The sequence below is a fragment of the Aulonocara sp. 'chitande type north' Nkhata Bay genome, linkage group LG19 (genome assembly GCF_057382095.1).
Source record: "Aulonocara sp. 'chitande type north' Nkhata Bay isolate Kocher_YH1m ecotype deep benthic linkage group LG19, A_spYH_male_GT1.1, whole genome shotgun sequence".
Taxonomy (NCBI): domain Eukaryota; kingdom Metazoa; phylum Chordata; class Actinopteri; order Cichliformes; family Cichlidae; genus Aulonocara; species Aulonocara sp. 'chitande type north' Nkhata Bay.
In genome coordinates this window covers 15859634-15870560 of record NC_141362.1, presented here as the reverse complement: position 1 = coordinate 15870560, position 10927 = coordinate 15859634, and the positions used below count along the sequence as shown (strand labels likewise).

Below are 10927 nucleotides of genomic sequence, written 5' to 3'. Positions count from 1 at the left end.
AGGCCAGCATGGGGATAATCATTAACATCTCAGGCCTGCTTGCAATACCAAATATTATCAGTTCGCTGGTCAAAGGTTTCTATTTCATTAGAAGACTTGATATTAATGGAAAATTGCTTTAATTGATATTTCATTGAGATTTTAATACGTGCACACATAAACGGGGTTCCGGGTAAACGCCATGGCAATTTAAAACAGACCCACTCCATTATTTTCGACCTTTCTCCAGGACTGACAGCTGGTCTGTTGCTGTGGCAACAAGGCAAACGCGCGCACAAAGACGACGTCATCACTATGCGTTTGTTTTGCGAGAGAGATGGCGGTCTAGTCTGGTTGTGTTTACTCTTGGTAAAAGTTTAGTGTTTTGGTCCGTTGCGAGTCCGTATTTTTAATTGAGCTTGACTGCTTCATTTAGTTAAAAGCTAGCCGAGCTTACACATTCAGTCACAATGAAGTCAGACGTGGAGGAGTTAATGCCGAGACTGCTGCCCATGGAGTGTGGATCCGGTACCGTGGGCGACCTGGACCTGAGCGGACCGCCGAGAAACCCCCAGGAGTACCTCCGACAGGTCCAGTAAGTGCATCGCAACCTGAAGAACACACCTCTTATTAATGCTCGCGTCTAATTAACTCCTAGATTCTCTTTGCCTGTTTTCTCTTTGGTGTGTTAATGTATTAGTTGAGGTGGTCGGGCTGCTTCAATGAACTTTTTTCCTTTTGGACAGGCTGGAGGCTTCATTGTGCCCAGAGGTGGTGGTCGCTCAGATTGACCCCAAAAAACTAAGGAAGAAGCAAACAGTGAATGCATCTGTGAGTAAACTGAGAGGCAAATGTATTGAGACTGGTTGATGCTGCAGATGTATGACAAATTAAAGGAAATGACAAAGCCCTGACCCTGATAGTGACAGGGTTCATTAGCTTTGTTACTCTGTGGTGTCTGCAAATCAAAGCATTTCAAGTATTTTTACCTTGATGTGAGCAGTCAGTCCCACTCATCATGGGTGTGAATGTCCTCATAATGTTGGGCTTTTAAATGATTTCTTTGAATTTTTCATTTTTTTTCAGGATGGAATGATTTTAAAGCATTCACTTCAATAACCTTGAAAAACAAGAATTGGGTGCACAAGTTTTAATTTACTTTTGATTTTCTGTAATCCACAAAGGGTCAAAACATTCATACCCACGATGAGTGGATGGAAACTTCTGAGCACATCTGTACGAATCTTTCTTAATATCTTTTCATAGTTTTCACTGCACAGTTAGAAATGAATGATAGGCTCTGAAAAATGTTGTGCTGTGTTCGATTTTTACGTTGCTCATGTAAACAGTATACAGCAGTTCATTTGGCAAAGAAAAGAAGATGCTATACAAAATAAAACATAATACATCTCAATAATGCTTCATCTGTTCTGATTATTTCTCAGTTACATTTTTTGTGGGGTTGTTTTCTGGTTTTTAGGTGGCAGGGTGTCATGCTGCTCCAGTGGGTTTCTCCCCAAGTCTAAGATGGCAACAACAACAAGTCAGCAATTTCTCTGAAGTCAGACAGGTAAGAGCCTTTTTGCTGTTATGATATTATAGAATAGCGAAGCCTAACAGAATTCACTAAAACTTTTTGTAGGTCTAAATCCGCACAAATTTGTACAAATGGATATTTGACAATTTATGAACTTTTGTTTACATTTACAACATTTTTTTTCCTTTAGAGTATCACAAGGCACAGGAAACACTGGACCAGCCAAACTCTAGATGACAACGTGCTGATGGTAATGTGGTAATGTGTAAATTTTAATGCTTCAGCATGCAATGCTTTCCTCTAATAACCAAATAAATACTTTGTCTTTCTCCAAGAGGCAAACTTAAAAACAGAATTCATGTTAAAATTTTATGTATGCTCGTATTTGTATGTTACAGCCGAAGCTAACGGATGAGGAGGGTTGGAAGAGGTTTTGTTTAGGAGAGAAGGTCTATCTGGGCACTTCATCCTCCCACACAGATGCAGAACCAGAGCCAGCACTGGACTATAGCAAGGTTATATATGTAATGGCTATATCTCAATGTTTTGTGTCATCATGAATACAATCTGTAAGATTTTTTGACAGTAAAGAAGCTGTCGGTCACATCTATCACCTATTGGTTAATGAGGTTTTGTCACAAAGCCTCCAACTGAGCACTGAAACTGGACCTGAAACCACACACTTACAAGTAACAACCTGTGATTGAAAATCTTCCTAATAATGCCAATAATTTAAAAAAAATCACTTCATGTTGTATTCAGTGTGAGCTGAAACTAGTGACTGAGTCATCAGGGAGTTGTGGGCCATTTTCCCACAGATTTCTATGTAAACGGAAGTGTTTTTATTTAGAGTGAAAGCACTTCAGCATCGGCGTTACTTTTCAGATCCAAAATGTGTACTGCTCTATTTACCTTAGCATTTCTCTGTCTGTTCAGATGGGGTTCCCTCCCTTCCTAAGCATCATCAGCAGGCTAAATCAGGTAAACGATCCCTCTATAGACATTCAAGATGTTCTAAACCAGTCAAAGCCTGATTAGAAGATATGTGTGTTTGCGTTTTCCCACCTGTCTACAGTCTACAGTGCTGATGGTGTTGGAAATCCTCATCGGCTGGTTCGAGGAACGAGAATTTGTTCCACAGTTGGTGAGTTTGATGTATTAGCACCACATTTTTATGCTGATTCCGAACTCCACACGCATTTATAGTCATCCTGTGTTGCATTCAAGATAGATATGAGCTGACTATGCATTCCGCACAGATATCATGAAACCAAACATTCCTTCAGCTTCTGTCTTATGTTTCAGATATAGAAGGTGATGGTTTATTGGCTGCAGTTATTGTGAAATACTTGAGTTTGCAGTCTATCTTCTTGTTCCAGGGGCGCTGGTTGTATGCTTTATTGGCCTGCTTGGAAAAGCCTCTGTTGCCCGAAGCTCACTCATCCATCAGACAGCTTGCACGGAGATGCGCCCAGCTCCGCAGCACGCTGGTAGGCCACAATCCTACCATCTCCTGTAAAGCACTATCTCTATGTGCTATCACTCCATGCTTGAAACGGCCACAGCAGGCCATGTTTTTCTCGTTTTTTGTTGAAATTTGATGATATTTGATTTTATTTACTCTGAGTCTTTTCCCTGCTTGCATGACTTCACAGGACAGCCAGGAAGATGATAAACTACCCGCCCTCAACCTGCTCATCTGTCTTGTTGCCAGGTAAGGTTCTCTGTATTTTTCTTATATGGAACTCTGTGTAGAGAAAAACCCTTAAATGGTTTTTTTTGTTTTTTGTTGTTTTTTTTACCACCAGTGTCTAAATTGTTCAGGGTGATGATACCATGATATTGCTGTCTGGATGTGTACAGAGGATGCAGCTATACTTACTTCCTTTTGTTTTTACTGCAGGTACTTTGAACAGAATGATCTGGCAGATCAGCAGGAGTGAAGCCAACCTGATCTGTTTAACCTCACCAACATATGGAGGATCATATTGTTAAGTCTGGCTGCAGTGAAAGCTGAAGTTCGAAAACAAAGAGACTGGATTACAAAAACACATGTTTTTATTTGTAAGGTATTTGGTTACCTGCACAGAGCAGCGCTGGCACACAGGGACTACAAGAAAATGCAGCAGGATCAGGGCTACTTTTTTCAAACAGGTTTATGCTTTTCTTTGTGCGTTTATATGTGTGTAATTTAGCTCTAAATAAAAGTTTTCTATTATCTGTGATTTGTAAGAAAACCGTGTGTGTGTGTGTGTGTGTGTGTGTGTACATCATTGCTGATTATGTGTATGCAGGTTCTCAGTCATCCAGGTCATTTTATGGCCATGTCTGTTGTGAACAACCATCATTGAACAGGTGTGGTGGCTAACGACTCCAGCTATCAGCCACCTACAATACAGTCCCAGGTGCTTCAACCCCCTCACACATTGCCTCAAGTGATCTTAATAGCTCATGATAGGGTGGGGCAAGGCCTCACACACTGGTTTCATCCTTAATAGTGTGTGAATGTGTGTATTACTGAATGCAGTGTAAAGCGCTTTGGGGTCCTCAGGGACTGAGTAAAGCGCTATACAAATGCAGGCCATTTAATCCCAGGTGACAATGACTCTCACCTTGACTTGAGATGACGTGATCAATAGTGTGTCAACGACCCTCAGGGGCATAATGCCCCACTAAGTGTTTAGTACCTGGAATTCTTCACAACCGTGAAGAAGTCTTGTTGCCTTCTTTTCTCAAGCTAATTACACTTTTTCTGGTCATCAAGCCCTTGTGATCATGTCAAATAGATTCTTTAAAAATGACAATTTAAGAATGACTTTAGACATGACAATTCCTCATGGATATACAGTGGAACCAAATATACTGCAATGACAAATCCAATCAGGTACACTTGGGTTCCTAATTAAAAAAATTCCCAGATACTTTAAAAAAATGTTTCTAAAAAATAAATAAATGAAACAACATGGACATAGTTTGTGCTCAGTTCTGCATGTTTTGTAGGGCTTCCTTCACTACATCCACGAATCTTCTCTTGAGGTCTCCTGGATTTCCTCCTTATTTGCAGCTCAGCCTTCTACATCTATCCCTCCTCTGCACATACCCAGACCATCTCAGGCTTGCCTTTTTTGCTCTACTTGTGTTGGTCACTCCCAATGAGTTTTTGCATTTTAGGGCTGATTACCCACAAAATACACCAAATCTGTCTTTTATCCCATCTTCCTTCTCTCACCTCAACCAGTCGCAGCAGATGGCCCCACCCCTCCCTGAGCATGGTTCTGCTGGAGGTTTCTTCCTGTTAAAAGGGAGTTTTTCCTTCCCGCTGTCACCAAAGTGTTTGCTCATAGGGGGTCATATCATTGTTGAGTTTTTCTCTGTATGTATTATTGTAGGATCTTTCTTACAATATAAGGTGCCTATAGGCAGCTGTTGTTGTGATTTGGCTCTGTCTAAATAAAAGATTGACTAGATCAAACATCTTCAGGGTTCAACTACATGCTTGAAAACTAATTCAGTTCCACGCCATTAAAATAAGCATGATTGTGTTTTTGTAGTACATGTATTTGAACTTAACCACTGTTGGCGCTTCGCACATCCTTAGGAAAGTATAACTTGTATTTTGAGGATATTTTTTGCCTGAACTGTGCAATAAACTGAAGAGTGTGATGTATTTAAAAATAAATAAAAACAAATAAGAATTCACACAAACAAGCATATTTTCACTACTTCAACTTTATTTTGAAGCAGATTATCAGTCATTAACCCCACCCCAGCAAAAAAGTTTCAATCCAGTATTTGAGCAAATCACGCTTGACATTGTTGAAAACAGTGGAAATAAATGGGAATAAACAGTGTTGTCACAACAACATGAAACAAAAGTAATGTATGTGAATGACCACCATCAAGAGCCCACCCTCTTCATTATGCTTAAGATGAAAAAGAGAACATTCACAACCTTCTTCACTGTGTCACAAAGACCTGTGTAAAGACCAAATCTAAGACTAAGGATAAATCATTTGGAATTTACACCTTTACTGTTTAAGGGGTTCAATTAGAGATGGACTCTTTTTCCTCCAAGTTAAAGATGGAGGAACTGGCCACCAGCAGACCCCCTGATGTCAAAACTATTTTATGAGGAAACAGTTAATGTTGGAAGTAAAGAGTTGGAAGCTTATTTTCCATCAGTTTTTACAGAAGCTGAAAAAGAACCAGATTAGCGTCGCTTGTCCTTCCTGTCTCTATCTTTATGCTCCCTATCGCTCCGGGACGACCTGCCCCTTCCTTCCTCGCTCCTCTTCGATCCCCTCGAGTCCCTCCCTCCTCCGCCACTCCCTCCTCTCTTGTGGCTTCGCCTCTCGTCTCCCTTCTTCCTGTCTCTATCTGAGGGCCTCCTCTTGCGTTTGCCGCTGTCTCGGCTGCGGCTGCTGGATGATGAGGATGAGGAGGAAGAAGAGGATGATGAGGAGCGGCTGGACCCGGAGGAGGAAGAGGAACTTCCGCTGGAGGAGGAGCCAGAGGACGAAGAGGAAGAGCTGTTACTGCGACTGCGGCCTTTCCTCGATTCCTTTTCCTTCTTTCTCCCTCTGCCGCTGTCCTCCTTAGCTGGGGCAGTAACAGGGACCTCCTGGGAAGCAGGTAGTTTTTGTGGGGGTTCCTCCTGCGATTTCCCCTCCACTGCCTGTCTGTCAACTGTGGAGTCCTGGACCGTAGATCCAGGGACTGTGGACACTTGTGCAGGCACACTAGGGGCTGACGGGGGTTCTGGGGTTTTAGATGCCCCATTGCTCACAGGAGACTCTGCTGCTGGTTCCTCAGCAGCGTGGCTGGGCTCGGGCTGATGGCTGGTGTTTTCGGCTTCCTGGCTGCTTACAGCTGGTTCAGAGGACTTGCTGTCCTGGAGATCTGTGGGCCCCTGCTTGCGTTCCATCTCCACCCCTACATCCTTACCCCTGTCCTCCTCCTCTACTGTCTGCTCTACCTCCATCTCCTCTGACTCTGGACTACCCTCTTTGTCTCCCTTCTTCTGATCCTCTCCTTCCCGCTTCTCCTCACTTAACTCCATCCCTTCCTGCTCTTCCTCTACCTTCTTAGACACTTCCTTCTCCCCTTCCTCCTTCTCTGTCACCTTTCTATCCCTCTCCTTTTCCCTTTCCTTTTCCTCCTCCTCATCTTCCTCCTCTTCTTCCATCTCTACATTGCCCTTATTACCTGTCACTTTGACTACCTGACCTGCTGGCTTACCCTCCTCCGGCTGCTCCGTCCCTGTTGCCGCTGTGTTGCCGTCCTGTTCGCGGTTTAGTTGTCGACGGGGACGCGACTCCATCTTGCTGAGGTGTTCAGCAAAAGCCTCACACCTCTCTTCAAACACAGCTGTTGAGAAAAAAAAAATCCTCATGTTATTTAGTAGACAGATCCCCTGTGACTATATAACACCGCCACAACACTGTCAGTGCACTTCCAAAAATAAATTCCCACTCACCATTTAGTTTCTTGGTGGATTCATCGAGGAGTTTCTGTGTTGCGGAGCACATTTTTCCAGGCAGGTAGAAGATATGAGGCTTGGTCTTTGTGCGAATGTATTTCACCAGGCGATTATTGTGGCTGGTCCACTCCTCTTGCTTTGGATGGGGAAAGAAAAAAAAAAATTTTTTTACATTTCCCATCATTCTAGCTACAAAAAAAGATTTTAAAAGACTAAGTATTAAATTAGATGTTTATCAAATTACAATTTGGTGTGAAAATTAAGCAGTGATAAATGAAATAGACATTTAGTTTGGCCGAATCAGTAAATCCAGTTTCATTAAAAATAAACAAAACTCCACCACTTTCATGCTAGTCCCACTTTCAAACAAATACACCGTCTTACCAATTGAGCCAATTCCACTTTCTGCTCCAGAAGTCTCAACTCTGTCTGCTTGGCTCTCCTCTCCTCAAACAGCTCCCTCTTTTCATTCTCCACCTTCTTTCTCTCAGCCTCAGCCTGAACCTCGAGCTTCTGCTCAATCTCAGAACGCCGCTTTTGCTACAGGATGACAAAAAGAAATATGAAGCAGAACAAGAAAACAAAATCATGGAATTTATGACTTCATCAACACAGAAACCTATATTTTCAAAAATACTGTTCTCATAACCAAGCAAAAGATGAATCTATTCCTCACCTTTTCTGAAGAGACATTTGACTCCTGCTTGAATTTCTGCAGGGTCCCCATGAGCAGGCCGAACATGCGCCGATTCCTGACCAAGACAACACAAACAACACCATCACACACTTAATTCTCAGCTGTAGACACGTTTTGCCATTTGCCAGATGAAATTAAACCAATCATGGCTCAGGCTATTTAATAACCAACTCTGAATGTAAAACTAGAGTTTAAGAGCTACCTCTGTTTTCCCCTCTCATCCATGGTTTGGTCCTGAATGAGATCTCGGCGCGTTCTCTCTTTGGAGGTAGCTACTACAGACGACTGCAACGCCGGCTGAAGGAAGGACAAGAAGCAAATGTTAGGATTTTTATCACTTCAAAGCAGGAAAAAAATCCACTGTGAGAAAGCAAATACTGATCAGGTATTTTTGACAAAATTACCTTTTTGACATCATCGTCATCCTCGGCGTCGCTGTCGTGACGCATGTCCCTCCTGGCCCTCTGGTCCCCTGCCAGCCTGCAGCCACACAAAGATCAAATACTCATAAGAGATGGTACTTTGAAATCAAGACAAGGGAGAAAAAAAAAACTTACAGAAAGCTGAGAATTAATTCAAATAATGCCTCACATGTGCAGAAATACCACCCCCCCCACCCCAAACAAGAACCATATTTTCTTACACTTGTTAAATAATCTTAATATTAAATGAAGGGTTTCAGGTAAAATGTGTTACACAAGCTCCAAAACTAGAAACTACCCAATCACTATATTATATTTCAAGTCGAGATCTCACCTTAGCAGGGCTCCTTCGATGTCCCTTTGCTTGGCAGGAGGGCCGCCGCTTCCCATGTCTGAGAGACTGCGTCTGAGAGAGGACAAAGAGGAAAACTTTAGAAATGCACAGACTGAATTTTTAAATATTTTAAACTGTTGAAATAATTTATTCTACCTTTTTTTGGAGAGACACAAAGAAACTCCAAGGAAGCTGATTCTGTTCATCTGGTCGTGTTGTCGGAGAAATGCTTCACTCATCCAAGTGACTGAGCTCAGACTGAGCTCACTCTAGGTTTCCCCAACCTTTTAAACTGTTTATTTGCATAATGACCAAAACTATCGTTAAGGACCAACAATGGGCCCTGAGATCAGTTTCATTGTCCTTAAGTGGTCATAGCACTTTGCATATTAAATCACTTGAATGAGCGGCCAAAAGTTTCGCCCACTAAAAACAACGCCCTGATGAACAATCAACTTCCTGGGATTTAATTACTTGGACGACTGAGCATGCATCAAGACAAAAACAACAATTTTCAAACCCTCTTTGAACATTTAACTGAAACACCAGTGGTTCCTTTACAGACTGAATCATAAAAACATCATAGACAAATGTGATTAACATTTATCTCCAACTCCATGTTTTTGTTCTTGGACTCGGTTATAGTGGGTGTGGATGGTTCACATTTAAAAACAAAACCCCCAAGGCAAATTATCCTGCAAAATGGGGCAGCTTCTCAGTCCATTACAGTTTGTAAAGTTATATAGTTTCTGCTTCTGATAATTAACTTCCCCATAGCCGTTAAAATGAAAAAAGAAAATCACAACAATTCCCCCTTTTAATGTCTAACTGATGAAATCAATATGATTATAAGTGTGAAGGTTTGAACTGGTTTGTTGCTGGTTACAGAATGCAAGGCCATGTATGACCATTTGTACAATAGCAAAACAAGGCTTATTTAAGAAGTGACTTGACGCCAAGTCTCACATTTAATACAATGTGGAAGATGTGTGAGGGGTGGGGTGAAGTACTGTTGTACATACTTTTCAGATCACACACTAAAGTTGAAAATCTAAAGCTCTTTTTTTTTCGAGAGGGGGGGCGCAAAGATTTACCTTAGCAGGTTTATTCCTCTGCCTCTACCACCTCCTCCAGGGCCTGCCATGGGGCCTCCAAGCCGACGGATCTGACCCGGCCTGCAAGCACAGCAGACACCGAGGTTAACACAAAAGAAAGAATACAGTCTGACAAATAAGACTCACGTTAACATTATGCATTTGTGTTGCTGCAGAACCGTTGTATTATTAAGCAAGACAAAGTGATGTGCCGCCCGGACGACGCCTCCTGCAGGGCCTCGACTCTGTTCATCTACCAGATTTAATGTCCCAACTCAATATTTAAAGAAGTCACTGATTTGGTTCATTTTTATTCGTTTGATGCGAATAAATTAGGATGGTAAAAACATATGTGCGACACAAAACAATGAGGCGGTGCTGTTTGCAGGTTAGCCGACCCACGCTAACTTAGCACGCGTCGACTGAGTACAGCTCTCCAGCTTCACTCCAGGAACTCGCTAAAAAACTAAATAACCAGTTAAGCTTTTTACCTTGATTCATTAGGATCACGTCCGGTCAGTTTACGAATATTATCGTCCACATGCTTCAAACTTTCCTTGGCTTTTTCTAGCTGGTCTTGCAAGCTCCGCACTGCCACCGCCATCTTGCTTCCAGTTAGCGCGAATCACGTCTTCGTCCTCTTCTTCTACTTCTAGACTTCTTTTTCATCCTGTCTCTTCATCAACGCATCACTGCCACCCTCTGGTCGGGGATGGATAATGCTTACTAACGTGTATGTATTGGTTCTAAAATCGGGGGTGAATGGCGTGTTTGCGTGTATCTGAAATAAAGTTAATTTCCCAGCCTTAGAAGGATCTTTAAAATTGATTAAACTAAATTCAGCTCGGCCTTCAACTGAAGGCAAGAAGCAGCGGATTATTCACCACTGCAGGGCTGACAGGGACTGGTCATCGGGCATACGGGCATTTGCCCGGTGGGCCGCTCGTGATTTTTCGTTTTTATGGGCCGATGGGGTTTTATTTATTTATTTATTTATTTATTAACGATATAAATGAATGGTGGTGGATTGGCCAGTTGGTCATGATCGACTCTGGGCTTGACCAGTTACAGCAGAGGAGGTCGAAATTTAAAGTTGAGGTGAAAGGGAACGTGATTTCATCACTACTTCAGCTAGAAAATTGCTAATTCAATCATGAAACTGATCAATGATCAGCTGATCGGCTTTTCTCTCCAGAAAGAGAGAACCAGCAGATGTCGCGCTAAACAACGGCAGCACGTTTGAGCTTGATCAGCTGTCGGTAGAATTTTTTTAATGTTAATTTCAAGTATCAGCTGATGTTTGCTGGAGCCACAGCTGGTGATTAATTTAAAGTTTTTAATTCTACGTTTATAATCTTGTGTAAATGTTGTGATATCATGTATAC

At 42.1% G+C, this 10927-nt stretch overlaps 2 protein-coding genes across 2 annotated transcripts; one reads left to right on the top strand and one right to left on the bottom strand.

The window, feature by feature from the left end:
* Window positions 1-62: 62 nt before the first annotated feature.
* gemin2 (gem (nuclear organelle) associated protein 2) lies at window positions 63-3753 on the top strand. Its single transcript, XM_086275912.1, has 10 exons — window positions 63-574; window positions 726-810; window positions 1460-1549; window positions 1707-1766; window positions 1915-2031; window positions 2453-2497; window positions 2592-2660; window positions 2896-3006; window positions 3172-3230; window positions 3420-3753. The coding sequence occupies exons 1-10, from the start codon at window positions 450-452 to the stop codon at window positions 3457-3459; spliced, it is 801 nt and encodes a 266-aa protein (XP_086132038.1). The 5' UTR covers window positions 63-449; the 3' UTR covers window positions 3460-3753.
* Window positions 3754-5229: 1476 nt separating this feature from the next.
* Window positions 5230-10193, bottom strand: pnn (pinin, desmosome associated protein). The gene is made up of 9 exons (XM_086275908.1): window positions 10034-10193; window positions 9543-9623; window positions 8449-8520; window positions 8097-8172; window positions 7895-7989; window positions 7672-7747; window positions 7380-7535; window positions 6993-7131; window positions 5230-6883 (listed from the first exon to the last, which is right to left on the bottom strand). The coding sequence occupies exons 1-9, from the start codon at window positions 10144-10146 to the stop codon at window positions 5727-5729; spliced, it is 1965 nt and encodes a 654-aa protein (XP_086132034.1). The 5' UTR covers window positions 10147-10193; the 3' UTR covers window positions 5230-5726.
* Window positions 10194-10927: the final 734 nt, after the last annotated feature.

What these genes read in the sequence shown, in the direction of transcription:
- pnn (XM_086275908.1), bottom strand. Translation starts at nt 10,146, where the DNA reads ATGGCGGTGGCAGTGCGGAGCTTGCAAGACCAGCTAGAAAAAGCCAAG. An exon ending in AAGTGGAATTGGCTCAATTG is followed by an intron (nt 7,132 to 7,379) that starts GTAAGACGGTGT and finishes CCCCATCCAAAG; the next exon opens with CAAGAGGAGTGGACCAGCCA. An exon ending in ATCCACCAAGAAACTAAATG is followed by an intron (nt 6,884 to 6,992) that starts GTGAGTGGGAAT and finishes TTTTCTCAACAG; the next exon opens with CTGTGTTTGAAGAGAGGTGT.
- gemin2 (XM_086275912.1), top strand. Translation starts at nt 450, where the DNA reads ATGAAGTCAGACGTGGAGGAGTTAATGCCGAGACTGCTGCCCATGGAG. An exon ending in GAGTACCTCCGACAGGTCCA is followed by an intron (nt 575 to 725) that starts GTAAGTGCATCG and finishes CCTTTTGGACAG; the next exon opens with GCTGGAGGCTTCATTGTGCC. An exon ending in CCCAGCTCCGCAGCACGCTG is followed by an intron (nt 3,007 to 3,171) that starts GTAGGCCACAAT and finishes ATGACTTCACAG; the next exon opens with GACAGCCAGGAAGATGATAA.